This window comes from Manis javanica, chromosome 2 (assembly GCF_040802235.1).
Source record: "Manis javanica isolate MJ-LG chromosome 2, MJ_LKY, whole genome shotgun sequence".
NCBI lineage: Eukaryota > Metazoa > Chordata > Mammalia > Pholidota > Manidae > Manis > Manis javanica.
Genome location: NC_133157.1, coordinates 92,073,573 through 92,096,678, shown reverse-complemented (window position 1 = coordinate 92,096,678; position 23,106 = coordinate 92,073,573). Strand labels below are relative to the sequence as shown.

The following is a 23,106-nucleotide window of genomic DNA, read 5'->3' as shown; positions in this document are numbered from 1 at the left end:
AGGCAAGAAAGAGAGGGATTTATGTGGGCACGGGCACCGCAAAGCAGAGGGGCGTGGGCCCTGGTGTTTTAGACACTGCCGGGTCTCAAGGCCCCAGGTCCCGGACCATACCTGGGGGATGAGTGCCCTGCCGCTCACGGGCTGTGGTCAGGGTCGTCCCCGCAGGCAGGTGTCTGCAAGTCTTGTGTGGAGACAGCCATGAGGCCAGGGCCTGGTGGCACAAACGCGGCACCTGCTGGGGGGTCTCTTCTTGGCAGAGTGGGCCGGGGGCCCGGGTGGGGCAGACATTTCCAGGGGAATGGTCTCAGCTGGTCGGGGCCTGACTGTCCCCTGTGGACAGCTGTGCCCTGCACGGTCCCACCAGCAGACGGGCCCCTGAATCCCGGGCACCCTGCCCAGGACAGATTCTCTCAGCACCTCTCCTGTCTTGACAGCGTTTCCGGTGCCGGGCCCGCAGGGGACCGCCAACCTTGGCACCTTCGTGTCATCTTTCACAGTGCTGCCGTCAGCCCCTCCCGTCCTCGGCCCGCCACACTGGACCCCCTGGCAGCAGCACCCACCGAACCTCCTGGGCCCAGTGTTGCCCCCAGGAAGCACCCTGGTGCTGCCGGCTTTCCCCAGCACGCCGTTGGTGGCAGGACAGGCCAGCTGTGGCCCAGGCTGGCCTGGGGCCGGCAACGTCACTGTGCACGTCTGGCCGGAACAGAGGCCCGTGCAGGCTCCCCAGCCTCAGACCTTTGTCGTGACTCAGGCCCCTCTCCATGGGAGCACTCCTGGGGCCCTCCGTGGGGGTGCTGTGTGTCCTGTGCCCCAGTTCCTGGCGGCCTCGGGAGTGAAGACCATCCTGCCCGCCCCTCCTGCCTGGAGCACCCAGGCTAGCGATGGAGGCTGGTCCCTGCACCGTCCACCTCGAACTGCAGTGCCAGCTGCCCAGCTGGCCTGTGGCGAGCTCCCAGCGATGGCCAGGCCTCGTCCACCTGGGGCTGCTAGGAACAGCGGCCCGGCCTGCTCGCAGCCCACCGCCGCGCCCGGGAACGCCAGCCACCGCACCAGCATGAACGAAAAGTTCCGGCGCTGGCAGCACTGCAAGTCCCTGGCCCGCAGGTACCTGCCCCAGAGTCCCGCTGCGGAGGCACTGTCCTGCTTCCTCATGTGAGTGTCGTCCGGCGGGGAAGCCACGGTGTCCAACCGGGATCAAGGGCGGTGTCATCCTCGCTCTGACCGGGCTGGTTGTCGGGAGGCGGTCACTTCAGGTGGCGGCGTCCTTCAGGCCGCATCTCGCGGGCGGCTCCTGTGAGCCAGCCGGCCTCTGGCCGCAATGCTCACCACAGGCTCACTGTGGGCTCACAGTGGGGCCCCTGGCCGGCAGGCCCAGGGTTGGAGGCTCTGCTCTCCGGGCTCTGTCCCCTTTTAACACGGGGCTGAGGGGTGATGCCTGGGCATCCCTTCAGGGACGCGGGGGACCCCAGGGCCCAGGAGACAGCTCTCTGCCCAGCTGCCCTCCTGGGTGCAGGCTCCAGGCCTGGACAGGCAGGGGGGACTGGTGCAGGGGTGGGGGGGCGGCACACTCGGAGCCCAGAGCGGGGTAGCCCCACCATGGCATGGCCGGGCCGCTCCTGACTGGCCACTCCACTGCATTCAGAGGCCTGCAGAGCACGCGCCTTGGGCTGTCCAGGCAGGGTGTCTGATGGCGTGGCCTGTGCTCGCCCATTTGACGCCTGTCGTTGTTAGCCGGAAAGGGCCAATTTGAGGAGCAGCCCCGCTCTCCATTCCGCAGTGGGCAGCTGCGGTGTGAGGGCACGGGCGGCCGCAGTCCATGGCGGAGGCTTGTGGAGTCAGGTGGTGACCACAGTGGCCGGGAAGGCTGGCCTCTACCGCCAAGACCCTGCCGGTCTCCTCCTGGGCTTAGTCCTGTGTGCTGGGGATGCGGGCTCCACAGTGTGAGGTGGGGTGGGCAGGTTCCGGGCTGCAGACGGTGACTGACCCCAGTGGGCGAACCACAGCCCAGTGCTTCGGACCCTGGCCCGCCGGAACCCCACCATGACCCTGGAGGAGGGCCTGCAGCGGGGCGTGCAGGAGTGGCATTGTCTAAGCAAGTCAGAGCGCAGCATCTACTATGAGATGGCGGGAAGGTGAGTCAGGGCCCCGGGCCAAGGGCCGGATGAAGACCTGTACCCCTCTGGAAGCATGCCCCCCACTTTGGGAGGCTGGCTACTCTTTTCCCCTGCCCCAGAGCCTCACATGGCCAGACCCTGACCTTTTCTGTCTAGACATGAAGGTCTCAGGACATTGGGGGTGGGGGTGGGGATTCAGACACTGGCCCTGGGGCTGTACATGGGGTCGGGTGCCCCAGGCAGCCTGCCTCCCCACCATGGCCAGGGCCATGACACCCCATGCCCTTGTCGTCTGACCTCTCCATTGACTGCTTCCCTGCCTGGGCCCGGGAGGCCTCCTCCTCAGGGGTCCGTGCCTCCCTCGCCCCAGGTTCACGGAGTTCGAGGCCGAGGAGGCGAGGCAATGTCAGGACGCACAGTGGATGAAGGCGGCACAGGGCGTGCCTCCTCCAGCACCCCTCAGGCCTGTTCCTCGGGCGCCCTCAGCCCCAGAGCGGGGCCAGAAGCGAGGTATGCCACCGTGTTCCCCCGGAGCCAAAGGCCAGAGGCAGAGCAGTGGGAGCCTGGGAAGGTCGCGGTACCCAACACGGTCCCTTCTCAACCCCTGGGGCATTGGGCAGTGACCTCGAAGCCACCAGTAGCGTGGGGTCTCCCTCGGTCCCGACGGGAAAGGGCCAAGGTTTAGGACATGGCCACCCCCCTCTGCTCTGCCCTGATCAGAGACCCACAGGGGGTGCTGGAAGGGGCCGGGGACTGGGAGGAGGGCGGGCCTCCCTCCCCAGCATGAAGCCCTCGGAGGCGCTGTGACCCCTTCCACACCTCGGTGCCTGCGGACCAGCTGGCCATGATCCCCTACGGGAATGTCCCCGAGCTCGGTCCTTCCTGAGCACGCTCAGTGCTGGGGAGGTGCGGCCGGGCCACCCACACTCCTTCCCTGCACCCTCCTCAGCACGCATCCGCCAGAAGCCCTGCGCCGCGGCCCAGCCCGCCACCGCCCAGCCACCGCGATGCCGGCGGAGCCCGCACACCGAGGCGCCGACCGAGATCCCCCTCGAGGCCGTGACAGAGGCCCTGGAGATCATGGAGGGGCTGCTGGGTCCCGGCGACCCAGCTCAGGGGCTGCCCGGCGGAGAACGTGGGGAGGATAGCTCCAAGCCGCCACAGGGAGAGGAGGGCGTCTATCCCGACCCGGGTCTCCTGACCTACATGAATGAGCTTTGTGCCCAGGGAGACTTTCTCAACAAGGTAGGCTGGCCCTGGCCCGGGTGCTACAGGATTTCGGGGAGCGGCACTCCCACCACCCAGGCCGGGGTGGTGCCCATGCAGCTGGTGTTGTTGTTTCTTATTCTTGAGCTCTGGTGTGTGTGTGTGTGTGTGTGTGTGTGTGTGTGTGTGTGTGTGTGTGTGATGGTGCATGTGCATATGTAGCTGAGTAAATGTGTGTGTGTGTGTCTGCGTGTTGTACAGGGGTAACACAGGTGAGCCAGGGTTGTGCGGGGTGTTGGTGTGCATGCTTGTGTGTGCGTGTGTGTGCATAGGTACCTGTATATGTACTTGTGTGGCTGTGCATATGTTTGCATGCACGTCTCGTGTGGGGTGTGTGGCACGCACACATATACGTGTGTATATGCTTTGCGTGTGCATGTGTGCCTGTGGTCGGGGACCGTGACCACGTCTTTCCAGCACCCCCTTGTTGTGGAGGCTGGGGCTGGTCTCTGCTTTTCCCTCGCCCTCCGGGTCCTCTGGGTGCCCAGGGGATTCCCTCCAAGGATGCTCACAGCCTCTTCCTTCTGGGCCAGGCGGACGCAGTGCTGCACCCACGCTTCCTGGCGGAGTTGCCCTGCCCGGAGGCCGAGCTGGATCTCGTGGCCCTCGCTGAGGAGCTGGAGCAGGAGGAAGGACTGTCCTTGGCACAGGTGAGCTGGGAAAGGGAAGGAAAACAGGTGAGCCTGGAGAGGGAGGGGCACCCCGGGTGTGCCAGGGCAGGGGACCCCAGGATAGGATTCCTTCCTGACCGTCCCCCTGCGTTGCATGGCAGAAGTGGCAGGGAGGGCCTCTCTGAGGGTGGGGGCCGGGCAGGAGGACGGCAGGGAGAGGATGGGGGGAGCCGGGGAGGAGAGGGAGGACGCAGGCCGGGGCACCAAGCTGGGGGGTGAGGTTGGCAGGAGAGCCGCAGCGGCTGTCATTGGCGTGGCACCTCCTCCCCTCTCGGGCCGCCTCACGGTGCCCTCCCTCCTCGCAGCTGGAGGAGAAGCGACTCCTGGAACTGAAGCAGGAGGAGGGTGTGCAGGCCCCCCCGAGTCACGGCACACCCCGACTGGACTCAAGGCCTTCTGGGTCTGAGTCCGGCCAGGATCCCCAGAGGCACGGCCGCGGCCCCCAGCTAGGGGCCAGCGACCAAGCCTGCCCACCAGAGGCTGGTTGCGGGCAGCGCCAGGCGCACAGCCGAGGAGATGCTGGCGTGTCCAGGCCCGAAGCCTTCGCTGCCTCTCCAGGACGCCAGGAGCCCCCTCCCCTGAAGGCTGGCTGGCGGCCCCCTGCCCCCCAGGCTCGGTGCCGCACTTCCCCCAGCCTGGGGCCCAGGCTCGCCACTGCTCCGGGAGAGACCTGTCCTGCTCGGGAGCCCCTGGGGCCCACGGGCAGGCCCAGTGAGGGCGAGGAGGAGCTCCCCAGCCTGGCCTTCCTCCTGGCCTCTCAGCACACGCTGCCATCCTGGGGACTGCCCCAGAGTCCTACTCCGGGCTCAGACCTCCTCCGCCCTGGTGTACCCCAGGCCCGCTGTCCCCAGAAGCCGGGCCTCAGCCCTGCCGGCCCTCCAGCTGGCAAGGCCAGCAGTCGGGCCCTGTGTGCAGGCCCAGCCCCTGCTGGGAAGACACCCCTGCCAGGGGCCAGCCTCGGGGTCGCTGGGGGACCAGCCTTGGCTCTGGGGCTGGGCCGCCCCTCACAGCCCCAGAAGAGAAGGGGGGACCCTTTCGTCACAGGGAAGGGTAGCAAGCGGCGCTGCAGCCAATAGGGAGGAGCCGGCCCTCCAGGGCAGCTTCGGGCTCCTCCACGTCCCAGTCCTGATCCTGGCTGCTGTGGGACAGGGAGGGTGGGGTGGGAGAGGCGGGAGGGCGGGGCCCCTGGGGGTGGCTGGTTGGGGGGTGGGATAAGAGGGTGGTGGGAAAGGTGTGGGGCGGTGGGGGGGTTCCGTCCATTTCGGCCTTGTACGCAAATGCAAATAAAGGCTGTTTTGTCACAAAATGCTCTGGGTCTCTGCCCCTAGTGGCATCCGGGCTTCTCCATGGGAAGGGACGCCGAAAGCACGAAGGTCCCGGGCTCCGGGACCCAAGGCGATGACGTCCCCGTTCCCCCTCCACATTCACGTGCATTCTCCTGATGGCTCCCGAGAGCCCACCTCCCCCATAACCCCCACCCCCCGCCCCAACCCTGCTCTCCTGGAGGCCGCTTTTGGGAGTCCCCAGGACACAGCATCATCACAGGACCCCAAACGTCTAAGGATGGCAGCTGCTTTGGCCCTGTGCCCTCTGCAGCACCAGCCCACTTTCTGGACAGAGCCTGCAGATAGCCGTTGTCTAGAGGTGGCCCTCCTTTTCTCGCTGAAGCGGGCTGGGGCGCTGGGGGATTCTCAGGCATCAGGGTCTCCTTGTGGGGGGGGGGTGCTGAGCAGAGTGGAACGGCATGTCATGAGGGGACAGGCTCCACAACCGACGTAGAAGGCCCATCCTCCGGCCTCGGTGGGCGCATGAAATGTGTGGGCTGGTGGACAGTCCCTCTTCCCTCAGCACAGAGAGGGCATCGGGCTGGGAGGGGAATCGGGGCACTCGGAAAGGAGATTGGGCTTGGCGGGGGGGGGGGCACCTTGTCTCTCTGGGGGATTTCTGTGCAGGAGCGTCTCGTCCACTGAGGTAGGAGGCCCCATGTAGCTGTGGCCTGAGAGGCTGGCCTCGGGACCTTTGCATTTCAACGATGCCCACACTGCTGTCCCATCGCCTCCCCCCAGGGCTGGACCCTCTGTGAATAGGGTAATTTGGTGCTTTTGTTTAGACACATGACTGCTTTCCATACGTTGATTTTGTATTCTGCAAGTTTGCCGAATCGGTTTATGAGTTCTAAGAGTTTTTGCTGTTGACACTTTAGGGTTTTCTTCATGTATGATCATGACACGCATGAGCAGAGATAGTTTTACTTCTTTTCTGATTTGGATGCCTTTTATTTCTTTCTCTCCCCTAATTCCCCTGACTGGGCCTTTCGGGGCTATTGAATAGAAACAGTGAGGGTGGGCACCTTTGCCTTGTGCCTAACGTTAGAAGAAAAGATTTCAGTTTTTCATCAGTGAGTACGTTTGTTGTGGGTTTTTCATATATGCCTTTATTGTGCTGAAGTACATTCCTTCTACACCCAATTTGTTGAGAGTTTGTACCGTGCAAGGGGTGCTGAATTTTCTCAAGTCCCATTTCTGCATCGATTGAGATAGCTTATTTTATTCCTTCCTTTTGTTAATTCAGTGTGTCACATTCATTTGGGTATGTTGAACTGTCCTTATGTCCCAGGAATAAATCTTACTCGATCATTGTGTATGATCCTTTTAATGTGGTGTTGAATTTGATTTGCTACAATTTTGTTGAGGATTTTTCCATGTATGCTTATCAGGGATATTGGCCTGTAATTTTATTGTATTGTATTGTCCTGTCTAGCTTCAGTATCAGGTAATGCTGGTCATCTAAATGAGTTTGTAAGTGCTCCCTCCTATCCAATTTTTTGGGACCATTTAAGGACTTTTTACATTTCTCTTTAAGTGTTCGGTAGAGTTCACGAGTGAAGCCATGCCATCTTGAACTTTGCTGTTTGGGGAGGTTTTTAAAAATTGATTCACTCTCAGTTGCTGTTGGTGTGTTCAGACTTTCTATTTGAGCTGGATTCAGTTTTGGTGGATCACGTTTCTAAGAACTTATCCGTTTCTTCCAGGTCATCCAATTTGTTGGCACATAGCTGTCCATGATGATCTGCTATGACCCCTTCTCTTTCTGAGTCATCAGCCGGGGCCGCTGCAGCTCCGCGCCGAGAGCCCGCGAGCTGCTGGAGGCCGGCAGCCGCCCGCGCGTCCCCGCCCCCAGGCAGCGGCCACGGCCCCGCCCACGACCCCACCCCGCAGCGAGGAGGCGGCGGCCACGCCCCCTCCCGCGCTGGGCGGGGCTAGCCGCCGCGGACCCCCGACCGGCCGCTCGGCCGTTGGCCCCGCCCTGCGCGCTCGTGCGCAGCCCGAGCGGTCCGCCGCAAGGGACCCTGGGAGCCGTTGGAGCCGCTGGTCCGCGCGCCCGGAGCCCGCTCCCTGGGCGTGTGGCGCGCGTGCGCGCGACGCGCGAGGCGAAGCGGGAGTCCGCGGCTGGCAGGACCCGGCTTCAGGGTCCCGGGGCCTCGGAGCCGGGCCTCCTTTCCGCCGCCTGTGGACTGCGCAGCCCCAGCCCGCACCCTGCGCTCGGCGGCCCGCGCACCGCGGGCTGGCTGCCTCGCAGCCGTCCTGTCTCACAGGCCTCACGGGCAGCGGGCTGCCTCCCTAGGTTCGCGCCCCGCCCCCGAGTCCAGGGGCGGCCCTCCCGAGAGACTGGCGGGAGCTTCCCGCCAGACCTCATGGATAGGAAAAACATTTGCTCTGCCAGTGATCGCCTTAACAAGATGGAAAGACCAGTTACAGACTGGGAGCAAATACTTGCAAAACATACGTCTCACAATGGACTAGTACCTAAAACTTAAAAATAACTCTCAGAGAACACTCCTGGCTCAGAGCTCTAGACCCACCCGGGGAACACTCGGGCTTCTTCCGCGGGCCTGCTGCACTAGGTGTCCCCTTCACGGCACCTGCTGAGTGCATGCAGGTTTCCCCCTGAGCACGCCTCCGGGTGGAGGGTGGCGGGCACACCCTCCTCCGTGAGCATGGCGCCTCTGACCTGGATCCACACGGGCCAAGGGGCCAACTGAAGTTGCATAGCAGGCAGTGTAGGAGTAGCTTCGCTCCCCTCCTCTTGCGGAGGGAATTTTGCAGCATTGGAGCTGGCAACGAAAAAGACGGGCAGCAGAAGCCACTTTGGGACTTGAGTTTGTAATGCATTCCCAGAAGCTCCACACACCCGTCCGGCCTGTTGCAAGGTGGGTACCGGGTCTCAACCCCGCAGCTTCACCTACCACACTAAAACCTTGGGTGCACACGTGATCTCCCCATTCTGCTGCTCCTCCCTGACTGGGAGGAAGATCCTCTGTCCGCTAAGGCCTGAGACGCACGTCTGGAGATTTCTGTTTGCTCGAAAGACACCCGCCCCTGGCCTTCCTGCAGGAATGGTCAGAAATCAGAGTGCGGAGGACTGTCATCTCCCCCCTTGCATGGCTGGTGTTTTCAAACACATTTGGGCTAACAATTCTGTCTGCTTCTGGAGCCTAGGCTTTTTGATGGAGTCATATAAAAAGGGGTGTGGAATTGGGACGAGATAATTTTTCCACAATGCAGTTTTCCAGTCGGTGGTCCTGAGAAGAACAAGCAAATCCTACATGAAAGCCGTGAGGGAGAATCTGGTCCACAATTGGTGGAGGAAGCAAGAGGGAAGCCTGCCTTTCGTGAGTGTCTCAGTACCATGCTTTGCTTCATCATCCCGCTGAATATGAAGTTCCTTGGTGAAAGTCATCTAAGGTTTCCCATGATAAAAACCCAAGTCCTGGGAGATGTCTGCAAGTTGTTCTTTTTTCCATCCCCAGCAGGAGTTCTGTAAAATAAAGCTCACGGTGACTTGCTTGCAAGGCTGTAAATATCTGCAAATATATCAGAACCTAAATGAATTTTCACCAGAAGAGAAAACTGAAAGCATTTAAAAAATAAGAAGAGAGTGCATTTGCCTATGGCCACATAGCACATGTCTGAGAAGATCTGCACAATCAGATGACACTGGTTCCCGGTGGACAGAGATCTGGGCTGCTGGGAAAGAGGCGGGAGGAGGACTCGCCACTGTACTTTCCGTGTTTACAGTGGACTGTGAATCATGCGAAGGTCTTACTTGTGTGAGATAGTCCATTAAAACCACTGAAAAGGTAAAAAGCATATTTAGCAGGAGGGTGATGTTCCAAGAAACGCAAAGGAGGAATTTCTGGTCTTGGACGTGGAGGCTGCAGGGCCTTTCTTTGATGGGCTGGGCCTTTCCAGCAACGGGGGCCTGGCTGGGGTCTGCAGGGCCTCCTCACACAGCCCTGGGGACGCACGGGCTGCTTCCTGAAGCGCGATGGGCACAGTGCCCCGAACAGGCCGCGGCTGCACGGACATCCCCATTTCAAACGCAGGGCTGCCCGTGGCCATGAGTACCTGTGTGCTCATCAGAGCGCCTGTTGCCATGGGTTCAGAAAGCCTAGCCTCTGTGGAAGTCAGTGACGGGCAGTAGGAAGCAGTGGGGCCCCGGCCGCAAACTAGGTCGATGGTCACAGAATGAAAGTGGCGGGAACGTCAGCTAGGACCTTGGTGCTGTGAGCCCGAAAAACGATTTGTAAGAGGCCAAGAGAGGCACCCACCGAGGGTGTGGCGCTGTCAGCTGGAAGAGCACCTGTGCTCTTGCCCACCTGCCAGAGTGCCCGTGGAATGGCTCCCCCTCCCTCGTGCCCCCAGCCCGCCTGCCCTCTGCCCCTCCCCCACTGCAGAGTGTCTTGGGCCCCTACATTCTAGGCCTGTTTACATTCAAACTTGCCCTGCCTGAGTGGGATCCTGAGCAGTTGGTGGAGGAGGCTGCTCTCTGGGCTCGGTTCCCCAGGTGGAACGGCCAAGCAGCTGCGGTCGGATCTCGGCCTGTGGGGATGCGTTCAGGAGGAGGTAAGGCCTGAAGGCTGGGTGGCAGTGTTTCAGGGGCCACCGCCCACCGGTCCCTGGGATTCAAACGTGACTGTTATCCGGGCACAGTGGTTAGACCGTCAAGGGGGGAGAGAGCTCTGGGGCCCCAGGGTATCTCACCTGGGAGGTGGGGGAGGAGGGGAAATCTGGAAAGCTGAGGAAGCCCTGGGGAGGTGGCTTCTGGAGGTGGGTCAGGTGACACAAGGGAAGCGCCCTAGGCAGGGAGAAGGGGCTGCCGCCCACACGCTGCTGCTTTCTAGAAAGGAGACGCGTCGTGGACCCTGCGTTTGGGGAGGCTGCTGTGGCGGCACAGAGGCGGGGAGGGGGGGTCCCGGGAAAGCCCAGCCCTGAGTCACCCTCCTGGGCACAGGGCTGGCCTCACGATGTCCTCCCAAGGGATCTGAACTGCATTTTACCAGACCCCACAGTGCGCTGGGAGAGGTGAGAGACTTGGCCTGAGCCAGAAAATTGTCCAGGGGCCCCTTCTGTGGCCAAGTCTTCAGGCACATGTCCTCTCCACGAGCAAGGCCACAGTGTCCCCTGGCTGCCGGAGCCCAGACCTCCCGCCCTCCCTCCAGCCAGAGCTCTTCTCCTCAGGGCAGTGGGCTGTTGTTGGGCTCAACGGGGACAGGGCAGCCGGGTGATGCCAGCAGGATAGGGCTTGGGTTCCTGAGTCATCCTGAATCCTTCTCCCTGTGAGGAGAGTCCGTTCTGCAGAGCCACTTCCTCCTGTCCAGTGTCTCACATACTTGAGCTTTGCGTTTCACCTTCGAGATGAGGCGTTTGCTTGTGTGCGAGTCACTAACCCAGGGATGATAGTGGACATGGAGTATGGTTGCCTGTCCCGTGGGACATCTACACGTGCTGATTCCTTTCCAAAGCGGAGGGATCCTCCCCTGACTGCCCTCTGCCCTCCGTTCCCAGCCCTTCCCCAGGCTCTGCAGCTCGCACTAGTTGTCGAGTGACAGAATTCAGGGCACACGAGACCTCCTCCACTGACCCTCTCCTGGGAATGGAGCTCCTGAGCGGTGGCAGGGACCCTGGCCCATGTTAAGGGTGTGCTGTGGGTGGTTCTGGATGGGTTATGTCAGTCAGGGTCCCGGGGCCTTTCCTGTGCAGAGGGACATTTCAAGTGCGTTGGTGTGCTGTGTCAGGCAAGAAAGAGAGGGATTTATGTGGGCACGGGCACCGCAAAGCAGAGGGGCGTGGGCCCTGGTGTTTTAGACACTGCCGGGTCTCAAGGCCCCAGGTCCCGGACCATACCTGGGGGATGAGTGCCCTGCCGCTCACGGGCTGTGGTCAGGGTCGTCCCCGCAGGCAGGTGTCTGCAAGTCTTGTGTGGAGACAGCCATGAGGCCAGGGCCTGGTGGCACAAACGCGGCACCTGCTGGGGGGTCTCTTCTTGGCAGAGTGGGCCGGGGGCCCGGGTGGGGCAGACATTTCCAGGGGAATGGTCTCAGCTGGTCGGGGCCTGACTGTCCCCTGTGGACAGCTGTGCCCTGCACGGTCCCACCAGCAGACGGGCCCCTGAATCCCGGGCACCCTGCCCAGGACAGATTCTCTCAGCACCTCTCCTGTCTTGACAGCGTTTCCGGTGCCGGGCCCGCAGGGGACCGCCAACCTTGGCACCTTCGTGTCATCTTTCACAGTGCTGCCGTCAGCCCCTCCCGTCCTCGGCCCGCCACACTGGACCCCCTGGCAGCAGCACCCACCGAACCTCCTGGGCCCAGTGTTGCCCCCAGGAAGCACCCTGGTGCTGCCGGCTTTCCCCAGCACGCCGTTGGTGGCAGGACAGGCCAGCTGTGGCCCAGGCTGGCCTGGGGCCGGCAACGTCACTGTGCACGTCTGGCCGGAACAGAGGCCCGTGCAGGCTCCCCAGCCTCAGACCTTTGTCGTGACTCAGGCCCCTCTCCATGGGAGCACTCCTGGGGCCCTCCGTGGGGGTGCTGTGTGTCCTGTGCCCCAGTTCCTGGCGGCCTCGGGAGTGAAGACCATCCTGCCCGCCCCTCCTGCCTGGAGCACCCAGGCTAGCGATGGAGGCTGGTCCCTGCACCGTCCACCTCGAACTGCAGTGCCAGCTGCCCAGCTGGCCTGTGGCGAGCTCCCAGCGATGGCCAGGCCTCGTCCACCTGGGGCTGCTAGGAACAGCGGCCCGGCCTGCTCGCAGCCCACCGCCGCGCCCGGGAACGCCAGCCACCGCACCAGCATGAACGAAAAGTTCCGGCGCTGGCAGCACTGCAAGTCCCTGGCCCGCAGGTACCTGCCCCAGAGTCCCGATGCGGAGGCACTGTCCTGCTTCCTCATGTGAGTGTCGTCCGGCGGGGAAGCCACGGTGTCCAGCCGGGATCAAGGGCGGTGTCATCCTCGCTCTGACCGGGCTGGTTGTCGGGAGGCGGTCACTTCAGGTGGCGGCGTCCTTCAGGCCGCATCTCGCGGGCGGCTCCTGTGAGCCAGCCGGCCTCTGGCCGCAATGCTCACCACAGGCTCACTGTGGGCTCACAGTGGGGCCCCTGGCCGGCAGGCCCAGGGTTGGAGGCTCTGCTCTCCGGGCTCTGTCCCCTTTTAACACGGGGCTGAGGGGTGATGCCTGGGCATCCCTTCAGGGACGCGGGGGACCCCAGGGCCCAGGAGACAGCTCTCTGCCCAGCTGCCCTCCTGGGTGCAGGCTCCAGGCCTGGACAGGCAGGGGGGACTGGTGCAGGGGTGGGGGGGCGGCACACTCGGAGCCCAGAGCGGGGTAGCCCCACCATGGCCGGGCCGCTCCTGACTGGCCACTCCACTGCATTCAGAGGCCTGCAGAGCACGCGCCTTGGGCTGTCCAGGCAGGGTGTCTGATGGCGTGGCCTGTGCTCGCCCATTTGACGCCTGTCGTTGTTAGCCGGAAAGGGCCAATTTGAGGAGCAGCCCCGCTCTCCATTCCGCAGTGGGCAGCTGCGGTGTGAGGGCACGGGCGGCCGCAGTCCATGGCGGAGGCTTGTGGAGTCAGGTGGTGACCACAGTGGCCGGGAAGGCTGGCCTCTACCGCCAAGACCCTGCCGGTCTCCTCCTGGGCTTAGTCCTGTGTGCTGGGGATGCGGGCTCCACAGTGTGAGGTGGGGTGGGCAGGTTCCGGGCTGCAGACGGTGACTGACCCCAGTGGGCGAACCACAGCCCAGTGCTTCGGACCCTGGCCCGCCGGAACCCCACCATGACCCTGGAGGAGGGCCTGCAGCGGGGCGTGCAGGAGTGGCATTGTCTAAGCAAGTCAGAGCGCAGCATCTACTATGAGATGGCGGGAAGGTGAGTCAGGGCCCCGGGCCAAGGGCCGGATGAAGACCTGTACCCCTCTGGAAGCATGCCCCCCACTTTGGGAGGCTGGCTACTCTTTTCCCCTGCCCCAGAGCCTCACATGGCCAGACCCTGACCTTTTCTGTCTAGACATGAAGGTCTCAGGACATTGGGGGTGGGGGTGGGGATTCAGACACTGGCCCTGGGGCTGTACATGGGGTCGGGTGCCCCAGGCAGCCTGCCTCCCCACCATGGCCAGGGCCATGACACCCCATGCCCTTGTCGTCTGACCTCTCCATTGACTGCTTCCCTGCCTGGGCCCGGGAGGCCTCCTCCTCAGGGGTCCGTGCCTCCCTCGCCCCAGGTTCACGGAGTTCGAGGCCGAGGAGGCGAGGCAATGTCAGGACGCACAGTGGATGAAGGCGGCACAGGGCGTGCCTCCTCCAGCACCCCTCAGGCCTGTTCCTCGGGCGCCCTCAGCCCCAGAGCGGGGCCAGAAGCGAGGTATGCCACCGTGTTCCCCCGGAGCCAAAGGCCAGAGGCAGAGCAGTGGGAGCCTGGGAAGGTCGCGGTACCCAACACGGTCCCTTCTCAACCCCTGGGGCATTGGGCAGTGACCTCGAAGCCACCAGTAGCGTGGGGTCTCCCTCGGTCCCGACGGGAAAGGGCCAAGGTTTAGGACATGGCCACCCCCCTCTGCTCTGCCCTGATCAGAGACCCACAGGGGGTGCTGGAAGGGGCCGGGGACTGGGAGGAGGGCGGGCCTCCCTCCCCAGCATGAAGCCCTCGGAGGCGCTGTGACCCCTTCCACACCTCGGTGCCTGCGGACCAGCTGGCCATGATCCCCTACGGGAATGTCCCCGAGCTCGGTCCTTCCTGAGCACGCTCAGTGCTGGGGAGGTGCGGCCGGGCCACCCACACTCCTTCCCTGCACCCTCCTCAGCACGCATCCGCCAGAAGCCCTGCGCCGCGGCCCAGCCCGCCACCGCCCAGCCACCGCGATGCCGGCGGAGCCCGCACACCGAGGCGCCGACCGAGATCCCCCTCGAGGCCGTGACAGAGGCCCTGGAGATCATGGAGGGGCTGCTGGGTCCCGGCGACCCAGCTCAGGGGCTGCCCGGCGGAGAACGTGGGGAGGATAGCTCCAAGCCGCCACAGGGAGAGGAGGGCGTCTATCCCGACCCGGGTCTCCTGACCTACATGAATGAGCTTTGTGCCCAGGGAGACTTTCTCAACAAGGTAGGCTGGCCCTGGCCCGGGTGCTACAGGATTTCGGGGAGCGGCACTCCCACCACCCAGGCCGGGGTGGTGCCCATGCAGCTGGTGTTGTTGTTTCTTATTCTTGAGCTCTGGTGTGTGTGTGTGTGTGTGTGTGTGTGTGTGTGTGTGTGTGTGTGTGATGGTGCATGTGCATATGTAGCTGAGTAAATGTGTGTGTGTGTGTCTGCGTGTTGTACAGGGGTAACACAGGTGAGCCAGGGTTGTGCGGGGTGTTGGTGTGCATGCTTGTGTGTGCGTGTGTGTGCATAGGTACCTGTATATGTACTTGTGTGGCTGTGCATATGTTTGCATGCACGTCTCGTGTGGGGTGTGTGGCACGCACACATATACGTGTGTATATGCTTTGCGTGTGCATGTGTGCCTGTGGTCGGGGACCGTGACCACGTCTTTCCAGCACCCCCTTGTTGTGGAGGCTGGGGCTGGTCTCTGCTTTTCCCTCGCCCTCCGGGTCCTCTGGGTGCCCAGGGGATTCCCTCCAAGGATGCTCACAGCCTCTTCCTTCTGGGCCAGGCGGACGCAGTGCTGCACCCACGCTTCCTGGCGGAGTTGCCCTGCCCGGAGGCCGAGCTGGATCTCGTGGCCCTCGCTGAGGAGCTGGAGCAGGAGGAAGGACTGTCCTTGGCACAGGTGAGCTGGGAAAGGGAAGGAAAACAGGTGAGCCTGGAGAGGGAGGGGCACCCCGGGTGTGCCAGGGCAGGGGACCCCAGGATAGGATTCCTTCCTGACCGTCCCCCTGCGTTGCATGGCAGAAGTGGCAGGGAGGGCCTCTCTGAGGGTGGGGAGCGGGGCAGAGGGACGGCGGGGGGAGGTGGGGGGGAGGCGGGGAGGAGAGGGAGGACGCAGGCCGGGGCACCAAGCTGGGGGGTGAGGTTGGCAGGAGAGCCGCAGCGGCTGTCATTGGCGTGGCACCTCCTCCCCTCTCGGGCCGCCTCACGGTGCCCTCCCTCCTCGCAGCTGGAGGAGAAGCGACTCCTGGAACTGAAGCAGGAGGAGGGTGTGCAGGCCCCCCCGAGTCACGGCACACCCCGACTGGACTCAAGGCCTTCTGGGGCTGAGTCCCGCCAGGGTCCCCAGAGGGACGGCCGCGGCCCCCAGCTAGGGGCCAGCGACCAAGCCTGCCCACCAGAGGCTGGTTGCGGGCAGCGCCAGGCGCACAGCCGAGGAGATGCTGGCGTGTCCAGGCCCGAAGCCTTCGCTGCCTCTCCAGGACGCCAGGAGCCCCCTCCCCTGAAGGCTGGCTGGCGGCCCCCTGCCCCCCCAGGCTCGGTGCCGCACTTCCCCCAGCCTGGGGCCCAGGCTCGCCACTGCTCCGGGAGAGACCTGTCCTGCTCGGGAGCCCCTGGGGCCCACGGGCAGGCCCAGTGAGGGCGAGGAGGAGCTCCCCAGCCTGGCCTTCCTCCTGGCCTCTCAGCACACGCTGCCATCCTGGGGAGTGCCCCACAGTCCCTACTCCGGGCTCAGACCTCCTCCGCCCTGGTGTACCCCAGGCCCGCTGTCCCCAGAAGCCGGGCCTCAGCCCTGCCGGCCCTCCAGCTGGCAAGGCCAGCAGTCGGGCCCTGTGTGCAGGCCCAGCCCCTGCTGGGAAGACACCCCTGCCAGGGGCCAGCCTCGGGGTCGCTGGGGGACCAGCCTTGGCTCTGGGGCTGGGCCGCCCCTCACAGCCCCAGAAGAGAAGGGGGGACCCTTTCGTCACAGGGAAGGGTAGCAAGCGGCGCTGCAGCCAATAGGGAGGAGCCGGCCCTCCAGGGCAGCTTCGGGCTCCTCCACGTCCCAGTCCTGATCCTGGCTGCTGTGGGACAGGGAGGGTGGGGTGGGAGAGGCGGGAGGGCGGGGCCCCTGGGGGTGGCTGGTTGGGGGGTGGGATAAGAGGGTGGTGGGAAAGGTGTGGGGCGGTGGGGGGGTTCCGTCCATTTCGGCCTTGTACGCAAATGCAAATAAAGGCTGTTTTGTCACAAAATGCTCTGGGTCTCTGCCCCTAGTGGCATCCGGGCTTCTCCATGGGAAGGGACGCCGAAAGCACGAAGGTCCCGGGCTCCGGGACCCAAGGCGATGACGTCCCCGTTCCCCCTCCACATTCACGTGCATTCTCCTGATGGCTCCCGAGAGCCCACCTCCCCCATAACCCCCACCCCCCGCCCCAACCCTGCTCTCCTGGAGGCCGCTTTTGGGAGTCCCCAGGACACAGCATCATCACAGGACCCCAAACATCTAAGGATGGCAGCTGCTTTGGCCCTGTGCCCTCTGCAGCACCAGCCCACTTTCTGGACAGAGCCTGCAGATAGCCGTTGTCTAGAGGTGGCCCTCCTTTTCTCGCTGAAGCGGGCTGGTGCGCTGGGGGATTCTCAGGCATCAGGGTCTCCTTGTGGGGGGGGTGCTGAGCAGAGTGGAACGGCATGTCATGAGGGGACAGGCTCCACAACCGACGTAGAAGGCCCATCCTCCGGCCTCGGTGGGCGCATGAAATGTGTGGGCTGGTGGACAGTCCCACTTCCCTCAGCACAGAGAGGGCATCGGGCTGGGAGGGGAATCGGGGCACTCGGAAAGGAGATTGGGCTTGGCGGGGGGGGGGGCACCTTGTCTCTCTCGGGGATTTCTGTGCAGGAGCGTCTCGTCCACTGAGGTAGGAGGCCCTATGTATCTGTGGCCTGAGAGGCTGGCCTCGGGACCTTTGCATTTCAACGATGCCCACACTGCTGTCCCATCGCCTCCCCCCAGGGCTGGACCCTCTGTGAATAGGGTAATTTGGTGCTTTTGTTTAGACACATGACTGCTTTCCATACGTTGATTTTGTATTCTGCAAGTTTGCCGAATCGGTTTATGAGTTCTAAGAGTTTTTGCTGTTGACACTTTAGGGTTTTCTTCATGTATGATCATGACACGCATGAGCAGAGATAGTTTTACTTCTTTTCTGATTTGGATGCCTTTTATTTCTTTCTCTCCCCTAATTCCCCTGACTGGGCCTTTCGGGGCTATTGAATAGAAACAGTGAGGGTGGGCACCTTTGCCTTGTGCCTAACGTTAGAAGAAAAGATTTCAGTTTTTCATCAGTGAGTACGTTTGTTGTGGGTTTTTCATATATGCCTTTATTGTGCTGAAGTACATTCCTTCTACACCCAATTTGTTGAGAGTTTGTACCGTGCAAGGGGTGCTGAATTTTCTCAAGTCCCATTTCTGCATCGATTGAGATAGCTTATTTTATTCCTTCCTTTTGTTAATTCAGTGTGTCACATTCATTTGGGTATGTTGAACTGTCCTTATGTCCCAGGAATAAATCTTACTCGATCATTGTGTATGATCCTTTTAATGTGGTGTTGAATTTGATTTGCTACAATTTTGTTGAGGATTTTTCCATGTATGCTTATCAGGGATATTGGCCTGTAATTTTATTGTATTGTATTGTCCTGTCTAGCTTCAGTATCAGGTAATGCTGGTCATCTAAATGAGTTTGTAAGTGCTCCCTCCTATCCAATTTTTTGGGACCATTTAAGGACTTTTTACATTTCTCTTTAAGTGTTCGGTAGAGTTCACGAGTGAAGCCATGCCATCTTGAACTTTGCTGTTTGGGGAGGTTTTTAAAAATTGATTCACTCTCAGTTGCTGTTGGTGTGTTCAGACTTTCTATTTGAGCTGGATTCAGTTTTGGTGGATCACGTTTCTAAGAACTTATCCGTTTCTTCCAGGTCATCCAATTTGTTGGCACATAGCTGTCCATGATGATCTGCTATGACCCCTTCTCTTTCTGAGTCATCAGCCGGGGCCGCTGCAGCTCCGCGCCGAGAGCCCGCGAGCTGCTGGAGGCCGGCAGCCGCCCCGCGCGTCCCCGCCCCCAGGCAGCGGCCACGACCCCGCCCACCACCCCACCTCGCAGCGAGGAGGCGGCGGCCACGCCCCCTCCCGCGCTGGGCGGGGCTAGCCGCCGCGGACCCCCGACCGGCCGCTCGGCCGTTGGCCCCGCCCTGCGCGCTCGTGCGCAGCCCGAGCGGTCCGCCGCAAGGGACCCTGGGAGCCGTTGGAGCCGCTGGTCCGCGCGCCCGGAGCCCGCTCCCTGGGCGTGTGGCGCGCGTGCGCGCGACGCGCGAGGCGAAGCTGGGAGTCCGCGGCTGGCAGGACCCGGCTTCAGGGTCCCGGGGCCTCGGAGCCGGGCCTCCTTTCCGCCGCCTGTAGACTGCGCAGCCCCCAGCCCGCACCCTGCGCTCGGCGGCCCGCGCACCGCGGGCTGGCTGCCTCGCAGCCGTCCTGTCTCACAGGCCTCACGGGCAGCGGGCTGCCTCCCTAGGTTCGCGCCCCGCCCCCGAGTCCAGGGGCGGCCCTCCCGAGAGACTGGCGGGAGCTTCCCGCCAGACCTCATGGATAGGAAAAACATTTGCTCTGCCAGTGATCGCCTTAACAAGATGGAAAGACCAGTTACAGACTGGGAGCAAATACTTGCAAAACATACGTCTCACAATGGACTAGTACCTAAAACTTAAAAATAACTCTCAGAGAACACTCCTGGCTCAGAGCTCTAGACCCACCCGGGGAACACTCGGGCTTCTTCCGCGGGCCTGCTGCACTAGGTGACCCCTTCACGGCACCTGCTGAGTGCATGCAGGTTTCCCCCTAGGCACGCCTCCGGGTGGAGGGTGGCGGGCACACCCTCCTCCGTGAGCATGGCGCCTCTGACCTGGATCCACACGGGCCAAGGGGCCAACTGAAGTTGCATAGCAGGCAGTGTAGGAGTAGCTTCGCTCCCCTCCTCTTGCGGAGGGAATTTTGCAGCATTGGAGCTGGCAACGAAAAAGACGGGCAGCAGAAGCCACTTTGGGACTTGAGTTTGTAATGCATTCCCAGAAGCTCCACACACCCGTCCGGCCTGTTGCAAGGTGGGTACCGGGTCTCAACCCCGCAGCTTCACCTACCACACTAAAACCTTGGGTGCACACGTGATCTCCCCATTCTGCTGCTCCTCCCTGACTGGGAGGAAGATCCTCTGTCCGCTAAGGCCTGAGACGCACGTCTGGAGATTTCTGTTTGCTCGAAAGACACCCGCCCCTGGCCTTCCTGCAGGAATGGTCAGAAATCAGAGTGCGGAGGACTGTCATCTCCCCCCTTGCATGGCTGGTGTTTTCAAACACATTTGGGCTAACAATTCTGTCTGCTTCTGGAGCCTAGGCTTTTTGACGGAGTCATATAAAAAGGGGTGTGGAATTGGGACGAGATAATTTTTCCACAATGCAGTTTTCCAGTCGGTGGTCCTGAGAAGAACAAGCAAATCCTACATGAAAGCCGTGAGGGAGAATCTGGTCCACAATTGGTGGAGGAAGCAAGAGGGAAGCCTGCCTTTCGTGAGTGTCTCAGTACCATGCTTTGCTTCATCATCCCGCTGAATATGAAGTTCCTTGGTGAAAGTCATCTAAGGTTTCCCATGATAAAAACCCAAGTCCTGGGAGATGTCTGCAAGTTGTTCTTTTTTCCATCCCCAGCAGGAGTTCTGTAAAATAAAGCTCACGGTGACTTGCTTGCAAGGCTGTAAATATCTGCAAATATATCAGAACCTAAATGAATTTTCACCAGAAGAGAAAACTGAAAGCATTTAAAAAATAAGAAGAGAGTGCATTTGCCTATGGCCACATAGCACATGTCTGAGAAGATCTGCACAATCAGATGACACTGGTTCCCGGTGGACAGAGATCTGGGCTGCTGGGAAAGAGGCGGGAGGAGGACTCGCCACTGTACTTTCCGTGTTTACAGTGGACTGTGAATCATGCGAAGGTCTTACTTGTGTGAGATAGTCCATTAAAACCACTGAAAAGGTAAAAAGCATATTTAGCAGGAGGGTGATGTTCCAAGAAACGCAAAGGAGGAATTTCTGGTCTTGGACGTGGAGGCTGCAGGGCCTTTCTTTGATGGGCTGGGCCTTTCCAGCAACGGGGGCCTGGCTGGGGTCTGCAGGGCCTCCTCACACAGCCCTGGGGACGCACGGGCTGCTTCCTGAAGCGCGATGGGCACAGTGCCCCGAACAGGCCGCGGCTGCACGGACATCCCCATTTCAAACGCAGGGCTGCCCGTGGCCATGAGTACCTGTGTGCTCATCAGAGCGCCTGTTGCCATGGGTTCAGAAAGCCTAGCCTCTGTGGAAGTCAGTGACGGGCAGTAGGAAGCAGTGGGGCCCCGGCCGCAAACTAGGTCGATGGTCACAGAATGAAAGTGGCGGGAACGTCAGCTAGGACCTTGGTGCTGTGAGCCGAAAAAACGATTTGTAAGAGGCCAAGAGAGGCACCCACCGAGGGTTGTGGCGCTGTCAGCTGGAAGAGCACCTGTGCTCTTGCCCACCTGCCAGAGTGCCCGTGGAATGGCTCCCCCTCCCTCGTGCCCCCAGCCCGCCTGCCCTCTGCCCCTCCCCCACTGCAGAGTGTCTTGGGCCCCTACATTCTAGGCCTGTTTACATTCAAACTTGCCCTGCCTGAGTGGGATCCTGAGCAGTTGGTGGAGGAGGCTGCTCTCTGGGCTCGGTTCCCCAGGTGGAACGGCCAAGCAGCTGCGGTCGGATCTCGGCCTGTGGGGATGCGTTCAGGAGGAGGTAAGGCCTGAAGGCTGGGTGGCAGTGTTTCAGGGGCCACCGCCCACCGGTCCCTGGGATTCAAACGTGACTGTTATCCGGGCACAGTGGTTAGACCGTCAAGGGGGGAGAGAGCTCTGGGGCCCCAGGGTATCTCACCTGGGAGGTGGGGGAGGAGGGGAAATCTGGAAAGCTGAGGAAGCCCTGGGGAGGTGGCTTCTGGAGGTGGGTCAGGTGACACAAGGGAAGCGCCCTAGGCAGGGAGAAGGGACTGCCGCCCACACGCTGCTGCTTTCTTGAAAGGAGACGCGTCGTGGACCCTGCGTTTGGGGAGGCTGTTGTGGCGGCACAGAGGCGGGGAGGGGGGGTCCCGGGAAAGCCCAGCCCTGAGTCACCCTCCTGGGCACAGGGCTGGCCTCACGATGTCCTCCCAAGGGATCTGAACTGCATTTTACCAGACCCCACAGTGCGCTGGGAGAGGTGAGAGACTTGGCCTGAGCCAGAAAATTGTCCAGGGGCCCCTTCTGTGGCCAAGTCTTCAGGCACATGTCCTCTCCACGAGCAAGGCCACAGTGTCCCCTGGCTGCCGGAGCCCAGACCTCCCGCCCTCCCTCCAGCCAGAGCTCTTCTCCTCAGGGCAGTGGGCTGTTGTTGGGCTCAACGGGGACAGGGCAGCCGGGTGATGCCAGCAGGATAGGGCTTGGGTTCCTGAGTCATCCTGAATCCTTCTCCCTGTGAGGAGAGTCCGTTCTGCAGAGCCACTTCCTCCTGTCCAGTGTCTCACATACTTGAGCTTTGCGTTTCACCTTCGAGATGAGGCGTTTGCTTGTGTGCGAGTCACTAACCCAGGGATGATAGTGGACATGGAGTATGGTTGCCTGTCCCGTGGGACATCTACACGTGCTGATTCCTTTCCAAAGCGGAGGGATCCTCCCCTGACTGCCCTCTGCCCTCCGTTCCCAGCCCTTCCCCAGGCTCTGCAGCTCGCACTAGTTGTCGAGTGACAGAATTCAGGGCACACGAGACCTCCTCCACTGACCCTCTCCTGGGAATGGAGCTCCTGAGCGGTGGCAGGGACCCTGGCCCATGTTAAGGGTGTGCTGTGGGTGGTTCTGGATGGGTTATGTCAGTCAGGGTCCCGGGGCCTTTCCTGTGCAGAGGGACATTTCAAGTGCGTTGGTGTGCTGTGTCAGGCAAGAAAGAGAGGGATTTATGTGGGCACGGGCACCGCAAAGCAGAGGGGCGTGGGCCCTGGTGTTTTAGACACTGCCGGGTCTCAAGGCCCCAGGTCCCGGACCATACCTGGGGGATGAGTGCCCTGCCGCTCACGGGCTGTGGTCAGGGTCGTCCCCGCAGGCAGGTGTCTGCAAGTCTTGTGTGGAGACAGCCATGAGGCCAGGGCCTGGTGGCACAAACGCAGCACCTGCTGGGCGGTCTCTTCTTGGCAGAGTGGGCCGGGGGCCCGGGTGGGGCAGACATTTCCAGGGGAATGGTCTCAGCTGGTCGGGGCCTGACTGTCCCCTGCGGACAGCTGTGCCCTGCACGGTCCCACCAGCAGACGGGCCCCTGAATCCCGGGCACCCTGCCCAGGACAGATTCTCTCAGCACCTCTCCTGTCTTGACAGCGTTTCCGGTGCCGGGCCCGCAGGGGACCGCCAACCTTGGCACCTTCGTGTCATCTTTCACAGTGCTGCCGTCAGCCCCTCCCGTCCTCGGCCCGCCACACTGGACCCCCTGGCAGCAGCACCCACCGAACCTCCTGGGCCCAGTGTTGCTCCCAGGAAGCACCCTGGTGCTGCCAGCTTTCCCCAGCACGCCGTTGGTGGCAGGACAGGCCAGCTGTGGCCCAGGCTGGCCTGGGGCCGGCAACGTCACTGTGCACGTCTGGCCGGAACACAGGCCCGTGCAGGCTCCCCAGCCTCAGACCTTTGTCGTAACTCAGACCCCTCTCCATGGGAGCACTCCTGGGGCCCTCCGTGGGGGTGCTGTGTGTCCTGTGCCCCAGTTCCTGGCGGCCTCGGGAGTAAAGACCATCCTGCCCGCCC

The 23,106-nt window shown here is 62.0% G+C and overlaps 1 protein-coding gene across 1 annotated transcript; it reads left to right on the top strand.

Moving 5' to 3' along the window:
• The first annotated feature begins 9,379 nt into the window (after window positions 1-9,379).
• LOC140845563 (NUT family member 2E-like) lies at window positions 9,380-17,147 on the top strand. Its single transcript, XM_073220062.1, has 10 exons — window positions 9,380-9,517; window positions 9,789-9,957; window positions 11,562-12,279; window positions 13,126-13,254; window positions 13,607-13,746; window positions 14,075-14,481; window positions 15,034-15,150; window positions 15,478-15,789; window positions 16,771-16,849; window positions 17,125-17,147. The coding sequence occupies exons 1-10, from the start codon at window positions 9,380-9,382 to the stop codon at window positions 17,145-17,147; spliced, it is 2,232 nt and encodes a 743-aa protein (XP_073076163.1).
• The last annotated feature ends 5,959 nt before the right edge of the window (window positions 17,148-23,106 follow it).

What these genes read in the sequence shown, in the direction of transcription:
- LOC140845563 (XM_073220062.1), top strand. Translation starts at nt 9,380, where the DNA reads ATGGGCACAGTGCCCCGAACAGGCCGCGGCTGCACGGACATCCCCATT. An exon ending in TACTATGAGATGGCGGGAAG is followed by an intron (nt 13,255 to 13,606) that starts GTGAGTCAGGGC and finishes CCCTCGCCCCAG; the next exon opens with GTTCACGGAGTTCGAGGCCG. An exon ending in CCCCTGCCCCCCCAGGCTCG is followed by an intron (nt 15,790 to 16,770) that starts GTGCCGCACTTC and finishes TGCCCTCTGCAG; the next exon opens with CACCAGCCCACTTTCTGGAC.